Source organism: Bombyx mandarina, chromosome 20, assembly GCF_030267445.1.
Source record: "Bombyx mandarina strain Sakado chromosome 20, ASM3026744v2".
In the NCBI taxonomy this organism is placed as follows: Eukaryota; Metazoa; Arthropoda; class Insecta; order Lepidoptera; family Bombycidae; genus Bombyx; species Bombyx mandarina.
Window position 1 is genome coordinate 9,443,656 of NC_143226.1, and position 22,659 is coordinate 9,466,314.

Consider the following 22,659-nt stretch of genomic DNA (forward strand, 5'->3'; position numbering starts at 1 on the left):
AGAGCTGTTCAGAGCGGCTTATGGGAATTTACGACCATTTATGATTTATCTTGTGTTTCCTCTGAAATTGTATGTAAAAAGGTGGCTATATTTTACGTGCGTTAATGGCATTTCAACAACTCATTGCAGAGTGTAAATAACAAAACTATTGACCATTTTAATGTCTCATAATATCTAGACGTGCTTACATAATCATGAGCACAAAAAAGCCTTCGAGAAACTTCTTTTCACCGAGAGAATCACAAGAAATCCAACAATGCAAAGTTATTTTCTTTAAGACAGCTATTCCGAGCCAGAAAAAACATAACAGAACCGACTTTTAGGAGGCAGTTTTTTTATTGGGTTGAAAATTAAGCAGTCGTTTCTTGCGTAAACATTGTTAAGAATTTTTTTGACTTTTATTTTATTTTTATAATGGTCCTTTATGTAGATGTTACATCAAGTGGAATGTGAATTTGTGTCTGGTACAGCACGCTGTGGTCTTTCATGAATGTTTGCAACAAACCTTTTTTTTATTGCTATACTGAGACTTTAGAACTTATATCTCAAGGTGGGTGGCGCATTTACGTTGTGGATTTCTATGGGCTCCAGTAACCACTTAACACCAGGTGTGCTGTGAGCTCGTCCACCCATCTAATGTATACTAAGCTATATAAAAAAAGCCTCGACGGTTGAGGTGTCCAGATGTCGGTAACTCTCCGACACGGGTTGATCTAGGTGTATGACAGCTTTTACATGACAGGAGTGGCAAGAAAATTATAGAATACTTTTTTATTGCCTTTGTAGGCAGACGAGCATACAGCCCACGTGATGGTGAGTGGTTACCGTCGCCCATGGACTTCAGCAATGCGAGGGACAGAGCCAAGCTGCTGCCTACCGCTTAATAATCTCTACAAGCCTCGTTTGAAGAAGGACATGTCATCATTTTTTATTTTTTTATTGCTTAGATGAATGAACGAGCTCACACCCCACCTGGTATTAAGTGGTTACTGGAGCCCATAGACATCTACAATGCGCCACGCACCTTGAGATATAAGTTCTAAGGTCTTAGTATGGTTACAACGGCTGCCCCCACCCTTCAAACCGAAACGCACTACTGCTTCACGGCTGAAATAGGCAGGGTGGTGGTACCTACCCGTGCGGACTCACAAGAGGTCCTACCATCAGTTTGTGTGGTTTGAAATACATTTCGACTTCTATGAGTATCTACATAAAGCCGAATAGACCGCAAGCTTGTTGACGCTTGTCTGATGCCAAAACATCTACGCCATAAGCAAAAAAGAACTATGTTTTAAATCAAAATAAAATCGGAGTTTTCCTTAAAAATACAATACATTTTTATGCACTACATTAAAAAAAAATTCTTTCACAATATCCTTTAAACTATAAAAATTTAATTCTCTCATCAACATTTATTTCGCAGGCTCGTAAAAACGGCACCGTAAAATATGTACTTGTAATAACGAAAATATAAAATTCAGCACACACGAAATGTTGTATTTCATTTTGAGTGCACTCCTCCTTAAATTTTATGAAGGTAGTGCTTTTAATCATAGCATCAACTTTAAGGGTGCGGTCAACGAACTTTTATATGCGCTAAACGTTAAAACAGAAGATGAAAGGCTCAATGACCTCAAAGAAAAGATAGATAATATAAACAGTTACGTTATAGATAATGATATAATCGAAGAAATGATTTTAAATGCGACAAAAGAAACGAACTTAAATCAAACTGACTTTTTCAAAGCTTTACAAGAGAAAGAAACGTTTAATAAAAATAATGATGAAATGAAAAGTTTGTATCTAAAAATCAAGGAGAAGATGAATCGTGATGATGTAATGAAGATATTGGCCGACAGAGGTGATGAGAATGTGGTCAAAGCTGCCCGAAGAGCGATGAATCATGATTACATTAATAGGAACGATGAAGAACTTATAGATACGGTTGTCGATAAGATGTTAGCTGAGACGCCGAAAGATAATCATGTGCTTCCATATAAAGATAGTATTTATTGGGGTAAGTTGATACAGTACCCGGCGATAAATACCGCACATCGACCTTTAGAGAGAGACAATAGACTAATTTCGGCTTCGTAGTGTGCTATCTCTGTCACGCGAAACACTAACAACTAAAAGATTCACCGAAAAGTTATCAGCAGGATTTTCTGTATATTATACCAGGGCACTGCAATCACACACCAATATTCACTGGTGGTAGTGGTAGGGTTCATTGTAAGTCGTGAGCCTGCCGATTGATGCCGCGAAGCAGTCATCCGTTTTAGTTTCAAGGGTAGGGTGGGTAATATAATTGGCCTTTCACCCTCATACCTCAATGCAGCATAGTCCGTGAGCTTTGGCTAATACTTTACACCAGACTGGCCGTGAACTCTCCTCATATAGGTAACAAAATTTAATGAAATCATAATATTTTCCTCTAGACCCAAAAGGCGAATTAAACGACCTAAATACCTACCACCACCATGATGGCCGGCGAATCTACAAGGGGGAGAGATCCACAGTGCTGTATTACCCGTTCATGGTGTCTATTCATGTAATGGGAAGATTTTGGTGTGGCGGTTCAATTTACTGGCACGATTTGGTCCTCACTTCAGCGGCTTGCTTACAGCTGTATGTATTACTTATAGGATTGTTAATATATTTTAACATTTGATTACTATTTATTTAGCGTTGCCATTATGTGCGATTTTTGATTATTCCGTAAAGTGTATGACCGAAAATCTTCATAGGGACAAATAGTTTGATTGAGTTGTAAATAATAACTCCCTGGTTTACTTATAGGACTCATAACAATAGATTCTTCAGAGAGAACCCGAGGATTCTCCAAGTGAGGGTTGGCAGCAATCATAGCAGGATTGGAGGAGAAATGATCGATGCCCTTGAGGTAACAAGGTTTTCCTTAGTTTTTCTGTAACGTTCATAGCATATTAAGTCTTTGTCTCGCCAGGACTATTTCTAACGACATTGTTTATTACTGCAACGGATGATTGATCTCACCTCCCTCCTCTACTCTGATGCGTTTAGCTGTGGTCACCGGAACCCAGAGAAGACGTGAACGTATAATTCTCAGTTTTGGAGCACCATTAAACTAGAACTCGTAACTGTTCCGGGATAAAAATAGGCCCAGTATTGGTACCTACCTACTCATTCGCGCCTAAAGTGCACCGAAATTGCAGTAATTACACTTTTTTTTCTCGGGTTTGGGTTTTGTTAAGCTATCTTCATTCGGGTGTGTGTGTGAAATTGTTTTTTTTTTATTGCTTAGGTAGGTGGACGAGCTCACAGCCTACCTGGTGTTAAGTGGTACTGGAGCTCATAGACATTTTCACCGTAAGTGCGTCACGCACCTTTGAGATTTATGTTCCAAGGTCTCAAGTATAGTTACAACGGCTGCCCCACCCTTCGAACCGAAACGCTTTACTGCTTCACGGCAAAAATAGGGATGGTGGTGGTACCTACGCGCACGGACTCACAAGAGGTCCTACCACCAGTAACCATTTGTTTTTTTATTGCCCTTGTAGGCAGACAAGTATACGGCCCACCTGATGTTGAGTGGTTACCGTCGCCCATGGACTTCAGCAATGCCAGGGGCTGAGCCAAGCCGCTGCTTATCGCTTCAACATAAATACTTATTGTCGATAAACTAAAGACATAACACTGCATTATCACATTCAATAGGTTTTCTTCCATCCAACGTACGATCCTAAAACTCTAAGAAACAACATAGCTGTAATCAGACTCCGTCGGCACCTGTACTTCAATTACCACCGGATCCCGAAGATCATCGATATATCTGACAGCCCTAACACGATCCCGGATACAGCCGAGATACTGTTACTAGGATGGGGAGTTACTAAGGTAAGTGTTCAATGATATCGCTTATATGGTGCTATAAAGTCACTTATGCAATTTTTGTTAACACTGAACTGAGTATGATAAAATACATTTTTAATAGTTACTAACTAGCTGACCCAGCAGACTTCGTAGTGCCTCAATCGATAAATAAAATACCTAAACTTTTGTATAAAATAAACGTAAAACAAACAAAAGGAATCCGTCCGCCGGGGGGACACATCAAAGTAAAAACAAAATTGTTATTTTTATTTAATTCCGAGTATTTTCATATTTATCTACCTTTTGAACCTTCTCTGGGCTTCCACAAATAATTCAAGACCAAAATTAGCCAAATCGGTCCAGCCGTTCTCGAGTTTTAGCGAGACTAATTAATGAACAGAATTTCTATATAGATATAGATTATTGAGACGAGAGAGATATTTGCTTTTACTGATTGATTTTAAATATTATCATTTTATTTATATAGCCTAGCAGAACTATATAAGAACTATATAATAAGATGTTGAATTTTCCAACGTTTCTCCTGAAAAATTACCTAAATTTGCATAAGTGACGTTATCGCACCGTATGTGCGATATATTACCGAATACCTTTGTCAGCATAATTCGCGTGACGCGTTAACTTCTAAACTCGATTTTGTTTCCAACTTTATTTATTTCTTTATTTCCTTTATTTCCAAAAAAATCCACAAATTTTTTTTTGGAGTTTACTCCTTTAGAATCGATTTACATATATAGGCCCGGGGTATGAAAATTATGGGGACCAAAATCGTACTAGCATGTCACACGAAATGCGTTATGCGCATGTCACACGAAATGCGCGCCGGGCTGCTGCGCCGGCAGTCCGCCACAAAGCCTCGTACTGATCGCGCGTTTCTCTCATTTTGTATTTTCATATATTTGTTAGTCGTTTGTTTTGTGTCTCGTTAATTTGTTAATAATCTGTAGTGTATCGTGTTGTCGTAATATAGAACTATTTCTCGTATTGTTTCGTTTAATTTTTTATATCCAGTAAACTCCAGTCGTGCGTCGGAGCGGACACACACACTTTTTTTTTTTTTTTTTACTCTCAAAAATCGTCAGTCCACGATCAACAACCGCGTCACCCGGGTGCATTCATGACATTAACATTTCATTGATTTACTTAGTAGTTTAACAATAAACATTTTTAAGCTACATAATCTTTGAATAACCCTGCACCCTACAGTAAGATAACGCGATTTGATTCTTCATATATAATAATGCAGTGTTCGTATATGAATATAATGAGTGGGATCCGCTGGATGCAGGCAACGCAGGACCGGTCTTTGTGGCGAGGCTTGGGGGAGGCCTATGTCCAGCAGTGGACGTCTGTGGGCTGATAAGAAGAGTGTGACAGAAGCAACACTTTAATGTCCCACTTGTCTTTGCTGGTCAGTTAAGTTTTTTTTTTTTTTTTTTTTTTTTTTTTTTTTTTTTTTTTTTTTTTTTTTTTTTTTTTTTTTTTTTTTTTTTTTTTTTTTTTTTTTTTTTATAGCTTAGTTGGGTGGATTAGCCCACCACCCACCTGGTGTTAAGTGGTTACTAGAGCCCATAGACATCTACAACGTAAATGCGCCACCCACCTTGAGATATAAGTTCTCAGGTCTCAAGTATAGTTACGACGGCTGCCCCTCTCTTCAAACCGAAACGCATTACTGCTTCACGGCAGAAATAGGCAGGGTGGTGGTACCTACCCGCGTGGACTCACTAGAGGTCCTACCACCAGTAAACAGAAATAGGCAGAGTTAGTTCTTAAATATTCCCTACGTGATGTATGTCCCCACCGAACGTGGTCTCGCCTTGTCGCGGCGGTGGGGCTTAAGCGTGCACCCCGATACCGTGGAGCAGCGTTGTCTGCACAGGGGTGCCGTGAACAAAGAAGACTGCACACCGTGTTCCCGTTTCCCACCTTTGCTGGACAAAGGGTGCGTGAAGCGGGAGAGGGCTCCCTTCTGGAGCCTTCTTGGATGCTAGGCCATGTCCCCGGCAGCTCTCTGGTTGCTAAAGGGGAAGGCCTTCCAGAGGGGGCTACCGGTACGCCGGCGTGGCCACATCATGGTCAGACGTGTGGGTCTGTCAGTAATGGCAGACCCCAAGAGGATGAGAAGTGAACCGGAGGGCACTCCCTTCCGGTCGCTGGTTGCCATGTCCCCGGTTGCCTCTTGGCAGCTACAGGGGAAGGCCCTCCAGAGGGGGGTACCGGTTTACCGGCGTGGCTTCGTAGAAGCATACCGTAATCCCTACCGAGTAGGGGACGGGGGCCGCTGATTAGCAGGGGCCGCGAGGATGCGAACCTCTATAAAAAATGCCCTAATCCTAAGCTTGTGACGTGCCCGGTGATGGGATGAGTGGCTGGAGGGAGTCCAGTCGTGAGGGCCGTCCCAGGGGACCGACCCCTGGTTAAACATCAAAGGAAAAAACAAATGATGGCAAAGTTTTTAAAAAAAATTACCCCAGGAGGGTACCACCTTAGGTGGAGAATCCCTCCGTGCTTCCATCTCGGTGGGAGCACGCTGCCCCGCGTATTCTGGGGGGGGCAAAGCTTGCCATGACGAAGGGGGCTGTGTGACGGGCAGCGGAAAACCCGTCGAACAGAGACACGCCAGCGCTGACTTGACGCACTCTGGGCACGTCAGTGACAGCGAGGCGGCTGGCTCGAAAGAGACAACCGCCAAAAAGATAAGGCGGAAAAGGAAGACCCAGCGAGTTTCCTCACGCGAGGGGGGAGGGGAGCCAACGTCATCCTCTGGCGCAGATGCCCCGCCGGAGAAGGTTCTGGTAGTCTCCGATGCGGCCTCTGCTGCGGAGGAGATGCCGCCCCCAAAAGGAAGACCCGCCCGGAGGAGGGGCGCGCCGTCACCGGCGCAGTCATCGGCGTCGATGTCTGTCGCCTCACTGGACGGGCGAACGACAGAGGAGGAAGAAGGCGGCCTTCAAGACCCTGCCTTGGTCATAGACAGGGCCATGAGGACCGTCAAGTCATATGCGGCCAACGGCACTAAGACCAAAGCCGCTGGCCGTAAGCTGCGAGAGGTAGTCTCGCAGGTCTCGAAGGTTCTGCCTTCGGTTGCTTCCGCCAATGACCAGGTGGTACAGCTGATGGCGGAGAATTCGAGGCTTCGAGCACTACTTCAAGCCCAACAGCAGCCTGATGATGAGGCTTCTGCTTCGAGTAAGGCAGCGGCATCGACGCCGTCGCCCGCGTTGCCCCGGGCCACTGGGTTCCGAACTCCACCGGCCCATGTACCGGCAGCGACGTCATGTATCGCCGGGGCGCCTCAGAAGCGCCGTTCCCCGGCGCTGACTGGCGATGGGTGGCCTGTGCTGCCGCCACCGCGCGCGGCTGAGCAGCGGCCACGTCTCCCGTCGCCACGCACTAGGGAGATGACCGCTACCAAGCGGCAGCAAGCACTCGTAGGGCCACGGGAGCTGACTGGAAAATTCAGCCTGGACGAGGTCATCAGTCGCACCGTCCAGGTTGTATTAGAAAGGCTGGACGGCAGGCTGGCGGCCCTCGAGGCGCAGCTCATTGCTCCGGCTGACGCTCGGCGACCGGCATATGCCGCGGTGTCGGGTACTCCAGCCGCTCGCCCCGCCCCCGTACGGGCTCCAGCCACTAGGTTGGGCCCGGGACGGGATAGAACCAAGCGGGGGGGGGGCACCAACGCGAAGTGCCCATCGCAAGCACCCCCGCCTCGTCCGCTGCCTCCGCCCCCGTCTAACATGGACGAAGGGTGGAACGTGGTGGCCCGGCGGGGTGCCAAGAAGGCTCCACCAGCAGTTGCACAAGTTGGTAGAGCGCCAGCGGCTACAGCGGCTCAGGTTGCTCCCCATCAGGGTCGGGCGCCTGTAGCCGCTAAAAACAAAAACAAAAAAAAAACGACGAAGAAGCAACCGCGCGCGCCGCGGTCGGCGGCAGTGGTCCTAACGCTGCTGCCGGCTGCCAAAGCTAAGGGCATGACATACGGAGATGTCATTGCTCGGGCGCGCGCGGCAGTTGACCTGGATGAGATCGGGGCGGGGGAGGGCCTCCGCTGTAGGCAGACAGCCAATGGGGCCAAACTGCTAGAATGTCCCGTTGCCGATAGTCCCGGCATCGCGGAGCGTCTGGCGGCAAGGCTCCGTATGGTCCTGCCTGAAGAGGAGGTGCGGGTGCATAGGCCGGTCAAGATGGCCGAATTGAAAGTGACCGGCCTGGACGACTGCACCACCAGGGAGGAGGTGGCGGCGGCCGTCGCTGCCCAGGGCAACTGTGCCCTGCAGAACATAACAGTAGGCGAGCTGCGCTCCGGTTATACCGGGGCTGGTTCCGTGTGGGTACGTTGCCCGGTGGAGGCGGCCGTTGCCCTGGCTGCTCCTCCGCCCGGGAGACCGTCGGGGGATCCGGGCAGGTTGCGCGTGGGCTGGATAGCAGCCCACGTGCGCCTGCTAGAACCACGTGCCTGGCGGTGCCTAAGGTGCTTCAGCACTGGGCACTGCCTCGCCAGGTGCGTGAGTGCGGTTGACCGCAGCGGACTGTGCTTCCGCTGTGGTCAGCCTGGACACAAGGCGGCCGTGTGCTTGGCTGCGCCGCATTGTTCGTTATGTGCGGCGGCCGGACGCAAGGCTGACCACCGGACCGGGGGCAAGGCATGCCCCCCGGCCGGCAAAAATGCAATTAGAAATTGGCGCCGCCAAGCTAAGCGTCGCCAAAAGAAGCGGTCGGCCGGGGGAGCACCGGCTGGCACTTTGGCCCCCGCTGAGGCGTTCGAGCCCGATAGCGGGGACAATAGAGTAGGGGAGGGGGCGATGGATGTGGTCCAGGTTTAATGGATCACACCTATCGCTTCCTCCAAGGAAATTTGAACCACTCCGCCGGAGCTCAGGACATGCTGCTCCAGACTATGGCGGAGTGGTCAATTGACGTGGCTGTGGTCGCCGAGCCGTACTTCGTTCCCCCAGCGGACGACTGCTGGTTTGGGGACGTTGATGGCTTGGCGGCCATACATATAAGAAGATCCGCGATGATTCCTCCCCTGGCGATGGTGACCAGGGGCCCCGGGATCGTCGCGGTACAATTAGAAAATACCGTCGTGATCGGGGTGTACTTCTCTCCAAATCGGCCTACCGTCGAGTTCGAGCGGTTTCTGGACGGGCTAGAGGTGATCGCTCGTCACCTCTCTCCCCGTTCGGTAATACTGGCGGGGGACTTCAATGCGAAGTCTGTCGCTTGGGGTTCCCCATCCACGGACGCTCGTGGTAGGCTGTTGGAGGAGTGGGCGGTCGCGGCCGATCTCTGCATCGTTAACAGGGGCTCGGTCGCGACATGCGTGCGGTGGACGGGAGAGTCTATCGTGGACTTGACGTTCGCGAGCTCGTCCATCGCACAGCGCATCCTCGGCTGGGGCGTGGTGGTGGGGGCGGAATCGTTGTCGGATCATCGGTATATCCGGTTCGATCTTTCCGCTCCCACGCCAACACCGGCCGCAGGCGCTCGCGGGGTTAACCCCCCGCGGAGTGCATCCCGGTCATTCCCTAGGTGGGCATTGAAGCTCCTGAAGAAGGAGCTCCTGGTGGAGGCCTCTATGGTGGCGGCGTGGACGCCCATGCGCCCACACCCTTTCGATGTGGAGGCTGAGGCCGAATGGTTCCGCGGCGCGATGCACCGCATATGCGATGCCTCGATGCCCCGGGTCGGCCCTCGGCATTGCGGACGGCGGCAGTCGCCCTGGTGGTCGCCTGAAATTGCGAGATTGCGTGCAGTCTCCATTCGGGCGAGCCGCCAGTGTGCTAGACACCGCCGTCGCCGTCACCTGCGGCGCGACGACCCCGTCGCGTTCGCAGAGGAGGAGACCCGGCTGCACGGCGAATATCGCGCTGCGAAGGACGCCCTGCGGCTGGCCATCAGGCGGGCCAAGGAGCAGAACATGGAGAGACTCTTGGAGGCGCTCGAAGCGGATCCATGGGGGAGCCCGTACAGGCTGGTGCGCGGTAAACTGCGCCCGTGGGCCCCCCCTTTGACTGAGCGACTTCAGCCTCAACAGCTGCGGGACATCGTTTCGGCGTTGTTCCCGCAGGAGCGGGAGGGTTTTGTTCCCCCCGCTATGGGTGAGCCGTCGGACGCCATCGACGGCGAAGCCCCTGCTGAGGTGCCCCATATTACTGGGGCAGAGCTCCGTGTGGCCGTTGTCAGGATGACTGCAAAGGACACGGCCCCCGGCCCGGACGGAGTCCATGGTCGGGTGCTGGCCTTGGCCCTCGATGCCCTAGGGGACCGGCTCCTGGAGCTATTTAATGGTTGCCTGGAGTCGGGACGGTTTCCGTTGCTCTGGCGGACGGGCAGACTTGTGCTGTTGAAAAAGGAGGGGCGCCCGGTGGATACAGCCGCCGGGTATCGTCCTATCGTACTGCTGGACGAGGCGGGAAAATTGCTGGAGCGTATTCTGGCTGCCCGCATCGTTCAGCACCTGGTCGGGGTTGGACCTGACCTGTCGGCGGAGCAGTTCGGCTTCCGGGAGGGCCGTTCGACCGTGGATGCAATTCTTCGCGTGCGGGCCCTCTCGGACGAGGCTGTCTCACGGGGTGGGGTGGCACTGGCGGTGTCTCTTGACATCGCCAACGCATTTAACACCCTGCCCTGGTCTGTGATAGGGGGGGCACTGGAGAGGCATGGGGTGCCCCTCTACCTCCGCCGGCTGGTTGGCTCCTATTTGGAGGCCAGGTCGGTCGAATGTACCGGGTACGGTGGGACCCTTCACCGTTTTCCGGTCGTGCGTGGTGTTCCGCAGGGGTCGGTTCTCGGACCCCTCTTGTGGAACATCGGGTACGACTGGGTGCTGAGGGGTGCCCTCCTCCCGGGTCTCCGCGTTATTTGTTACGCGGACGACACGTTGGTCGTGGCCCGGGGGATGATTATAGAGAGTCTGCCCGTCTCGCCACAGCGGGAGTGGCCCTCGTCGTCGGGAGGATCAAGAGACTGGGCCTCGACGTGGCGCTCAGTAAATCCGAGGCCTTGTGGTTTCACGGGCCGCGGAGAGCGCCACCTGTCGACGCCCACATCGTGGTTGGGGGCGTCCGGATAGGTGTCGGGGTGCAGTTAAGGTACCTCGGCCTCGTGTTGGACGGCCGGTGGGCTTTTCGTGCTCACTTTGCGGAGCTGGTCCCTCGATTAATGAGGACAGTCGGTTCTTTGAACCGACTGCTCCCGAATATCGGGGGGCCGGATCAGGTTGTACGCCGCCTCTACGCTGGGGTGGTGCGATCGATGGCCCTGTACGGTGCGCCTGTATGGGCTGAGCCGCGCAATCGGGCTACTATGGCTCGGTTCCTGCGCCGGCCGCAGCGCACCGTTGCTATCAGGGTCATCCGTGGATATCGCACCGTCTCATTCGAGGCGGCGTGTGTGTTGGCGGGGACGCCGCCATGGGAGCTGGAGGCGGAGTCGCTCGCTGCCGACTATCGGTGGCGCAGTGAGCTTCGTGCTCTGGGCGTGGCGCGTCCCTCCAAAAGTGAGCTGCGGGCGCGGAAGGCCCATTCTCGGCGGTCCGTGCTCGAATCGTGGTCGAGGCGGTTGGCCAACCCCACGTGGGGTCTACGAACCGTCGAGGCGGTTTACCCGGTCTTTTATGACTGGGTGAATCGTGGCCGAGGACGCCTCACCTTCCGTCTGGTGCAGGTGCTGACTGGGCACGGATGCTTTGGAAAGTACCTGCACCGGATAGGAGCTGAGCCGACGACGAGGTGCCACCATTGTGGACACGACCTGGACACGGCGGAGCATACGCTCGCTGTCTGCCCCGCTTGGGAGGTGCAGCGCCGTGTCCTTGTCGCAAAGATAGGACCAGACTTGTCGCTGCCTGGCGTCGTGGCGTCGATGCTTGGCGGCGACGAGTCTTGGAAGGCTATGCTCGACTTCTGCGAGTGCACCATCTCGCAGAAGGAGGCGGCGGGGCGAGTGAGGCAAAGCTCTCCTCACTACGCAGAAACCCGCCGCCGCCGAGCAGGGGGTCGGGACCGGGGTCCCGTCCGTAACCCGGCCCCCTAAGAGCTTCGGGCTCCACCCGCTTTGTGCGGGGAGGAGCTTAGGCGTGGGGCAGCGTGGTAGGTCGCGTTCCCCCGACCGCTCCGGGGGAAGGTGTAGCGCGGCGCTATCAATCGGGCTCTTGGCCCGTCGACCGAGGGAACCGGCGGTCATGTTGCTGGCGGCCGCCGGTCCGGCGTCTGGGGGACGGCGGGATGGATGTAATGTGCTTTGCGTAAACCCTGTCCCGCCGTCTCAATAACTCCGACTGGGTTCCCACCCGGTCCGGGGTAGGGCGCCGGCTGTGAGCGGCAGGAGTTTTTAGTGAGGTTCGACTCCCACATACCCCACCTGCCGTGCGGGTGGGGATCCGGCGATTTTCTCCTGTGGAAAAAAAAAAAAAAAAAAAAAAAAACGTGATGTATGTACCTAAGTAAGCACTGAGACTTGAGTGAGTCAGCCCTAAGAGTTAGTACCGTCATCCTGAAGATTTCGTATCTCATAACTCAGGGTAGAATGCTTACGAGCTACTAGGACCGAATAACTCATCCACTAATGCAGTTCAAGAAAGGCCTAAGAACCGTGTTTTTATTTCCAGCGAAAACAAACTCTAAATTAAAGAAATAGTGTACAGCTTATTGAATAATTACGATATGAACGGTTTTTTGTTTGGATGTTTGTTACCCGAACGCGCGAAAGCAACAAAAGGTATTTTGACGAATGTGCGGACAAAGATCACTTAGATTGAAATTTGGGATACCTTTTATCATGCTATATGTAATGACCCTTGTATACCTGCTTTATTGATACAACAGTATGATCGCTGGTACGTGGTTTAATATACCAATCGATCAGCAAAACATCTTGTTACGGACGTGATGACGTCTTCATTCCGAATAGATACGTGTTTCATTCGTTCTACAAAATAAATTGTGAGGCACGTTTTTCTGTTTATATAATACTAGCGGCCCGTTCCGGCTCCGCTCGGGTCTTCAACAAAAATTCCAACGATATTTGACGTTGTTTTATTTTTTTTAATAAAAGAACACTTATTACAGCATAACTATAATAGTTAAACATATGCTGTCGCGACACTTTTTGTAAATAATAATGTGTTCTACAAAGTCGTAGTACATCCTTTTAATTCTATCGTGAATAGTTTATCGCAGCGCACGCGATGTAAAGAATATTTTAGGTAATTTTTACGACGTTTTACACCTTGGGTTACATTATTGGAGTTTTAGTAAGGATCCTTAATTTTTTTCAAAAAATATTATAGCCTACGTCACTCGGAAATAGTGTAGCTTCCAAACAGTGAAAGAATTTTTCAAAACGGGTCAGTAGTTTCGGAGCCTATATACAAACAAACAAACAAATCTTTCCTCTTTATAATATTAGTATAGATGTGACTCACTGTGGCCACGACTTCTTCCGTATGGAATCTAAACAAAATATAAGTAGCCTAAGTTACTCCTCATTACATAAGCTATCTGCCGGTGAAAGTCCCATCAAAATTAGTCCAGCCATTCCATAGATTAGCCGGAACAAACTCACATACAAAAATTGTAAAAAAATCTTATTTTGGTATACATATGTACCGTATATATAGTTACATTAATTTGCAGTTGCAAAAAGTGGTTATTTTAATATTACCTTCGATCATCAATAGTAACTTTGTTACTATTTACTTACGTTACTATTGTTGATCGAAGAATATTACAAACAAACACTCATTTTATATTTTATTTGTATTGCGATTCGAATTCAGACTATTCTTATTTTTAATTTTGTTTCAATTATTAACTTTTGTTTTATTAGTGTCTGTTTTTTCTCTCTCCTACCTATGCTGATAGCCTTGAGAGGCTATTTCAGCTTCACCCTAACATGTAGATAAGCTCACGGGGCTCAAACCGGAAGTGTTGCTAACACTGGCCCTACCAAGAGCAGTGCTTTGCAGAATCTACCACCGGATCGGAAACGCGACCCACTGAGAAGATCCGGCGAGAAATTCAGTCCGTATGAGAAAAACGGACCGACTTATGCAACGCTGCACTATTCACAATAATCTTCATTAAGCGTGTTTTTGCTTATTTAAATTTCAGATGTCGCAAAAGCTTGATACCAGACCGATATTTTTGCAAAGGAAATTCTTGCCGGTTTACCCGAACACTTTCTGTAAGGAGGTTTACGGCGAGTAAGTAAAGGTGCATTCACATTGCGTCTAAAATATCGAAATGTTACTGTAAAAATGAAAATTTTTTTTTATTGGTTTGGCGGGTGGACGAATTCACAGTCCACCTTAGATTAAGTCCTTAGACATATCCAACGTCAATGCCACCACCCACCTTGAGACAAGAGTCGTAAAGTTTCAGTTTTAACAGTACAACGGCTGCCTCACATTACTGCTTCACGGCAGAAATAAACAGTGAGGTGGTACCTATCTAAGAATGGGGAAGTCGTTGCACACTGTAAACACTGAGACTTAGAAATCACGTCTCAAGGTGGGTAGTGGTATTTACGTGGTTGATGTCCATGGGCCACTGGTGGTCACTTAAAACCAGGTGGGCTGTGAGCTCGTTAGCTCATCTTAGCAATAAAAATCATTATTCTATTTCTGCAACCGCGAGCCAGTCAATCAATTATTCAATAACATGGAGGTTTCGTTGCAATATGCTATGACCACCTCTAACCACTTAACATCAATTGCTCTAGGGTTGAGCTCCTTTCAAAGTTAGCGTTGAACATCTGATCTTCACTGTATCAATAGACAGACCCACTTCCAATCATCAATTCAAAATGGTCCTAAATATTTTAGTTCCGCCTGTGAAAGCGCCCTAACGTAAGGGCTTATTGCAGACACATTTATCCAATGTTTGCACGGAAAATTCTTGGGGACTACATACTTTATTGAATTAGGGTTTTTGTTTTGGAAGAATGCCTTGTAAGCAAGGGCCGTTGATACATATCGTATTGCGTTCGTTGGCGGTAAATATGAAAAGTATGCAAATATGGACTCATTTTGTATATTTACCATTTTGTACATGCGACAATGTAAAAAATATGTATCATTTATGATCAGAAGATCATTTCTGGCAGTAAGGTACATTGTGTTCTTTAACGTTGGACATTTCATGAATATTTTTGGAACGAAGTTCCTTATGGTACGATGCGGAGGGGTACCCTAACCGGGAAAAAAACGTCCGTAACGTAAGATATTTATTAGTAATGTATACAGTGTACGATTTAAATTTTTTTTTATTGCCCTTGTAGGCAGACGAGCATACGGCCCACCTGATGGTGAGTGGTTACCGTCGCCCATGGACTTCGACAATGCCAGGGGCAGAGCCAAACCACTGCCTACTTTTTTTTACTTTTTTTTTTAATTTTTTTTTAATAACGTGTAATAACGTTTGTAATAACGTACAAAAAATAACATAGTTTTAAGCTATTGCATAGCTTCTATCGCGGGCCTTGAACGCGGTGACTGAATCAAGAAATTCCGTAACGAAAATAACCTGACACTCTTACTACGCCTACTTGTAGCTCGCGTTCAACACATTCACACGTTGGACTGGTATCGTATTTGTGAATAAGCGCGCGGAGTGACGTCACACTGCATGAGCATCATGAAGTCTGCTTATCTCTCTCTCACGCGGTCTAGCTTATGAGTGTGAAGGGGACAGTTAATGTTTTGCTTTTGTTAATGTTTATAAATATAGGGTGGTCTTATTTTTATTATTGTTTTAATATTAAATTATTATTGTCTAAGTGTAATTGCATAAGTTGATAAAAAATGCTTTGCTATAGCTTTACCGCGGCAGTCCCCGAGTGCCACACGTCTTTTTTTTTATCGTTCTCCACCACTACGATCTCAGAGCGTTCGTTTGCGCAGTGCACTAACTCTTATGCAAACAACGGTGAATGAAGTGTACCACAATAAGTTCGCACGCTACCGAATGACCGTGGGTTGTTGCGAAACCTCCAGTTTTATTTTCTTTATACCTCGAATAGAACTTAAAATTAATATTTTTATAATAAAGAACTTCGTTCCTATCCGGTGTCCCACGACACCACACATCTTTTTTATGTATGCTAGTAACCTTAGCTTCACCGAGCGTGGAGGAGAGCTGACAGGGCTTAGACTGGTGAATTTGCTAACACTAGCTCCAGCAAGGGCAGTGCTTCGCTGAATCTATCACTGGACCGGAATCGCTACCCACTGAGAAAATTCGGCGAGAAACTCAGTGGCTTATGTCTGGGGTTAGCTTACACGACGAATCTTTCATCGCTTTTCGACGCTACCTCAAAATGTCCCCCAAATGCAGACCCCAGTTAAAGATTACTGGTGGTAGGACCTCTTGTGAGTCCGCACGGGTAGTTACCGCCACCCTGACTATTTCTGCCGCGAAGCAGTAATGCGTTTAGGTTTCAAGGGTGCGGCAGCCGTTGTAACTATACTGAAACCTTAGAATTCATATCTCATGGTGGGTCGTGGCATTTACGTTGTGGATGTCTATGGGCTCCGGTAACCACTTAGCCCCAAGTGGGCTGTGAGTTCGTTAACCCATATATTTTTTCTTTTTTTTTATTGCTAAGATGGGTGGACAATAGTGGATGAGTGGACATCTATGCAATAAAAAAAAAGATCTGTTATGGACCAAGTCACAGGTTTGATTATATCGTCCTTTTTTTCGTTTGCATATCATTTTCCTCCGCGCCGAATTAGTGCCATCTGAAGGATTAGGTTAAAACAGCTTTTGGAGCCTCTGGGCCTGCGGAGGGACTTCGGTTCCCCCTGTATTTTGTACCGCATGTTCCATGGGGAGTGCTCTGAGGAATTGTTCGAGATGATACCAACGTCTCGTTTTTACCATCGCACCGCCCGCCACCGGAGTACGGCGGCTTCAAGACCTTTGAATAACTTGAAATTTCGCACACGCTTGAGATGATCCCCTCATCTCCTTTTTATCATCGCACTTCTCGCCATCGGGTCAGAGTTCATCCATATTATCTGGAACCGCTGCGGTCATCCACAGTGCGTTTCCAGAGATCTTTTTTGCCACGTACCATCCGGCTATGGAATGAGCTCCCCTCCACGGTGTTTCCCGAGCGCTATGACATGTCCTTCTTTAAACGAGGCTTGTGGAGAGTATTAAGCGGTAGGCAGCAGCTTGGCTCTGCCCTTGGCATTGCTGAAGTCCATGGGCGACGGTAACCACTCACCATCAGGTGGTCCGTATGCTCGTCTGCCTAAAAAAGCAATAAAAAAAAATGCTTCCCCACTCACTGTGAAGCATATGGGCCATTAACCCCTCCCTCCGCATGCAAAAAATACTGTACTTGAAACCTTAGAACTTATATCTCAAGGTGGGTGGCGCATTTACGCTGAAGACATCTATGGGCTCCAGTAACCACTTAACACCAGGTGGGCTGTGAGTTCGTCCACCAATCTAAGCAATAAAATATATATATATATATATATCATAATCTTAATTCTTTTAATTCTGTTTTAGCAAATTCATTTCGTCAACAATGTTTTGCGCCGGGACACTGACGACGGGGGAAGGTGCTTGTGATGTGAGTTACTTAGATATTAAGCGGTGCGAAGGTTCTGGAAAACCATGTTGAAATAAAAGCGGGCGTGGCTTAAGTTCTCATGCTACAATCATGGATTCTATTTAGGAGCACAGTCGTGATGCTATACAAAATTCGACCTTACGTTTATGATATCTTCGGCATTCTCGTTCTGGCAAGTTCAATAAAAAAACGTCAAAATTATGAGTAAGCTAGCTGTACCCATTTAAAATTAACATTATTATTTCTCACCCCCACCAAGATTCTCATCATTAACGCCCCCGCAACTGGTGTAGGGAATTCAACACTCATATAAATATTAGCCTATCCATTAAGTTCATGTATTTTCTACATGGACACCAAGTTTCAAGTCAATCGGATGCACGGTTCAGTAGTTATAGCGGAACATCCGTAAAAAACCCCTGTAGATTTATATATTAGTATAGATTTCAGCATTTATTACATACACTATCAAAGAACGTAGAACAAATAGCCTAAATTTGTATATTTGTGCATTTAGAGTGAAGAACGACTCAAAAATGTACTTTATTCTAACAATATTCATACTGATGGTAGGACCTCTTGTGAGTCCGCGCGGGCAAGTACCACCACCCTGCCTTTTTCTGCCGTGAAGCAGTAATGCCTTTCGGTGTGAATGGCGGGGCAGCCGTTGTGACTATACTGAGACCTTAGAACTGATATCTCAAGGTGGGTGGCGCATTTACGTCATAGATATGAGCTCCAGTAACCACTTAACTCCAGGTGGGCTGTGAGCTCGTCTAATCAACTAAGCAATAAAAAAATTAGTAGAATGATATTTTTTGTGACGATTTCCATGGTATCAAATGTGTATCTTCAAGTGAAGAAGTCAATTATCGAAACACAAGATTAAGAGTAAGGCAATAAGGTTTTTAGGTCATGAAAGACTCTGAATCGAGTTTTGTACTCAATGTTCATCTGTGCTATACATTTCAGCACGACGCAGGCGGTCCGGCGATACTCTCCGGTCGTCTCGTGGGCATTATTTCGTTTGGCCCAACAATCTGTGGGTACCCTAATGCTCCTACGGTTTTCACTTTGGTTGGCGCTTACGCTGATTGGATAGAAAACATCAGAAATACAGTGAGTGTATTGTGTCAAATAAGTAACACTAGATGATGACCGAGCTTTACTCGGTTTTTTTTTATAACGCCATCTTGTTGTGTCTTTAAAGCTAGTATTATTATTCGCCAATAGATGTCGGGAAGAGTCATAAAGTTGATTATCGATAAAGTTGACTATTGAGAACACGAATAAAACAACATTTTCTGAAAATAAATCGTAGCTAGATCGATTTATCGCCCCCGAAATCCCCTGTATACTAAGTTCTATGAAAATCGTTGGAGCCGTTTCCGAGATTCAGATTATATACATATATACAAGAATTGCTCGTTTAAAGGTATAAGATTGAATCACTGGAACTAAACCAATTAAATCAAAGGTTTACAACCGAAATAATATAGGAGCGTGTATTAGTATTAGTGAGTTCGCCGTCTAGTTGGGACATCGATTAACGACTTGACTACACCACCACGGGTTGCAGATTTGAGCCCTGATTTTTAATTTAAAAAAAGACAAAGTTTTCCGTGTGTTGTGCTTATTCTTTTTTTAATGCTTAGATGGGTGGACGAGCTCACGACCCACCTGGTACTATGTGGTTATTAGAGCCCGTAGGCATCAACAACGTTAATGCCGCCACTCATTGAGACATGAGTCCTAGAAGCCAGTTCTATAGTACAACGGCTGATCTTTAACACATTGACTGCCGCGTAGGTCAACGGTTCCCTACGCGTTGCCCTAAACTATTGCATTGTTTCAAACTGTAATTTTAATGTATACTAGTGGTCCCGCAGTAGTTTTTTTTTTTTTTACCACAGGAGAAAATCGCCGGGGTATGTGGGAGTCGAACCTCACTAAAAACTCCTGCCGCTCACAGCCGGCGCCCTACCCCGGACCGGGCGGAAGCCCAGTCGGAGCTATTGAGACGGCGGGACAGGGTTTACGTAGAGCACATTACATCCATCCCGCCGTCCCCCAGACGCCGGACCGGCGGCCGCCAGCAACATGACCGCCGGTTCCCTCGGTCGACGGGCCAAGAGCCCGATTGATAGTGCCGCGCTACACCTTCCCCTGGAGCGGTCGGGGGAACGCGACCTACCACGCCCGCCCCACGCCTAGATTCCTCCCCGCACAAAGCGGGTGGAGCCCGAAGCCCTTAGGGGGCCGGGTTACGGACCCCGGTCCCGACCCCCTGTTCGGCGGCGGCGGGTATCTGCATAGTGAGGAGAGCTTTGCCTCACTCGCCCCGCCGCCTCCTTCTGCGAGATGGTGCACTCGCAGAAGTCGAGCATAGCCTTCCAAGACTCGTCGCCGCCAAGCATCGACGCCACGACGCTAGGCAGCGACAAGTCTGGTCCTATCTTCGCGACAAGGACACGGCGCTGCACCTCCCAAGCGGGGCAGACAGCGAGCGTATGCTCCGCCGTGTCCAGGTCGTGTCCACAATGGTGGCACCTCGTCGTCGGCTCAGCTCCTATCCGGTGCAGGTACTTCCCGAAGCATCCGTGCCCAGTCAGCACCTGCACCAGACGGAAGGTGAGGCGTCCTCGGCCACGATTGACCCAGTCATAAAAGACTGGGTAAACCGCCTCGACAGTCCGTAGACCCCACGTGGGGTTGGCTAACCGCCTCGACCACGATTCGAGCACGGACCGCCGAGAATGGACCTTCCGCGCCCGCAGCTCACTTTTGGAGGGACGCGCCACGTCCAGAGCACGAAGCTCACTGCGCCACCGATAGTCGGCAGCGAGTGACTCCGCCTCCAGCTCCCATGGCGGCGTTCCCGCCAACACACACGCCGCCTCGAATGAGACGGTGCGATATCCACGGATGACCCTGATAGCAACGGTGCGCTGCGGCCGGCGCAGGAACCGAGCCATAGCAGCCCGATTGCGCGGCTCAGCCCAAACAGGCGCACCGTACAGGGCCATCGATCGCACCACCCCAGCGTAGAGGCGGCGTACAACCTGATCCGGCCCTCCGATATTCGGGAGCAGTCGGCTCAAAGAACCTGCTGTCCTCATTAATCGGGGGACCAGCTCCGCAAAGTGAACACGAAAAGCCCACCGGCCGTCCAACACGAGGCCGAGGTACCTTAACTGCACCCCGACCCCTATCCGGAGGCCCCCAACCACGATGTGGGTGTCGACAGGTGGCGCTCTCCGCGGCCCGTGAAACCACAAGGCCTCAGATTTACTGAGCGCCACGTCGAGGCCCAGTCTCTTTATCCTCCCGACGACGAGGGCCACTCCCGCTGTGGCGAGACGGGCAGACTCTCTATAATCATCCCCCCGGGCCACGACCTACGTGTCGTCCGCGTAACAAATAACGCGGAGACCCGGGAGGAGGGCACCCCTCAGCACCCAGTCGTACCCGATGTTCCACAAGAGGGGGCCGAGAACCGACCCCTGCGGAACACCACGCACGACCGGAAAACGGTGAAGGGTCCCACCGTACAAGACTGCACTTTAGTCAATTATTATTAAAGACAAGCAATATTTGACAACAAACAAATAGTATGTATGCATGTGTGGGTCAAATACATGGTAGTGAGTTTAATGTTTTTTTTTATTGATTTAATGTAATTGTTTATGCATAATTAAAAAAAAAATAAGATTCTGCACTCCCTCTCTTTTTTTTCCTACCTATGCTGATAGCCTTGAGAGGCTATATCAGATTCGTCCTAACTTGTGGGTGAGCTCGCGGGGCTCAAACCGGAGTGGTGCTAACACTGGCCCTAGCAAGAGTAGTGCTTCGCAGAATCTACCATCCGATCGGAAACGCGACCCACTGAGGAGATCCAGCGAGAAACTCAGTGGGCTGTGTCTCTGTGGGTCTCCTACCTATATTCTCTATAAGTGTGGAAAATTTCATAATCCTCCGTCCGCGCAATTTTTGTAAAAAGGGATACAAAGTTTTTGCTTCACGTATTAATATATAGATATTTCACAGATGCCTACATACTATACGGGTAAAAGGCGCACGACTACCACCACCGTATCACCGCTTCACGATTACTTCGTGACCTGGGGTAAGATGTACAGGTCATCGCAGTATACAACGAATGGAATGAAAGTCATAAATAGTCCCGTCAAGCCGGCGATCAGAGGTGGCGACGACAGCGAAGATGGCGGTTGGAGCATCGAGCACTGATTCGTACAAATATATTATTGATCCAATCTAAAAAGTTGTGTTTAATTACAAATATATCTGAATCTCGGAAATGGCTCCAACGATTTTCATAAATATTAGTATACAGGGGATTCGGGGGGCGATAAATCGATCTAGCAACGATTTATTTTCAGAAAATGTTGTTTTATTCGTGTTTTCAATAATCAACTTTATCGATAATCAACTTAAACATAAACTTTTTTTTTATTGAAAGAAAATAACAAATAATATGTAATTCGTATTTAAATATAATTTCTAAAAAACACAATTTATCGAAAATGCTCATCCTCCAGTAGTCTAGTCGACAAGTTGAAAATGGTACAAAATAGAGATACTGCTCTTAAAATTATGTGCGATAGTTCATTGGATCCGGAATGACGCCTAGAAAAATGTGCTAAAAGCGTGTATTAGCACATAAAAAATTGCAAAAGTTATAAACAATTAAAGATGAAAAAGAATAGTATTTTGTTTTTTGCCAATATTTTATAAACTGTTAATATTTAAGAAATAAAAAAAAAAGATTCTGAAAGAAGAGGAAATTTTCAATAAAAAACTCCTAACTCCCGGAAATCTATCTCCATTATTTATAATTTTAATTTAACGCTGAAAATAGGTCTGCGCGCGACATTTTTAGGTTGCGCGCGTGGCGTCAAAAGCGAGTACGACACAGTAATTAATTTATTTAAGGTATTGAATATATTTCTTTTAATTTAAAAAAATTATGGTGTGTTCTGAACACTATAAATAATTTATTCCCGTTGGAATTCCCGTTGGAATTCCCGTTTAAATTTCTTAAATATTAATAGTTTATGAAATACCAGCGACCCGCCCTCGCTTCGCTTCGGAAACATTAAAACACACATGAAACCAAAAAAATAAAAATAAAAAAATAAATAAATAAAGTAGCCTATGTTCATCGTGGAC

At 48.0% G+C, this 22,659-nt stretch overlaps 2 protein-coding genes across 4 annotated transcripts in view; one reads left to right on the forward strand and one right to left on the reverse strand.

Annotated features, from left to right (window-relative positions):
• LOC114250841 (inactive dipeptidyl peptidase 10) overlaps positions 1-22,659 on the reverse strand; it is a 369,807-nt gene that overhangs the window by 249,969 nt on the left and 97,179 nt on the right. The gene's annotated exons all lie outside the window — the stretch shown is intronic.
• On the forward strand, positions 1,275-21,751 carry LOC114242545 (uncharacterized). Its single transcript, XM_089735711.1, has 8 exons — positions 1,275-2,017; positions 2,439-2,628; positions 2,800-2,902; positions 3,697-3,876; positions 13,995-14,086; positions 17,406-17,469; positions 18,442-18,588; positions 21,517-21,751. The coding sequence occupies exons 1-8, from the start codon at positions 1,492-1,494 to the stop codon at positions 21,715-21,717; spliced, it is 1,503 nt and encodes a 500-aa protein (XP_089591837.1). The 5' UTR covers positions 1,275-1,491; the 3' UTR covers positions 21,718-21,751.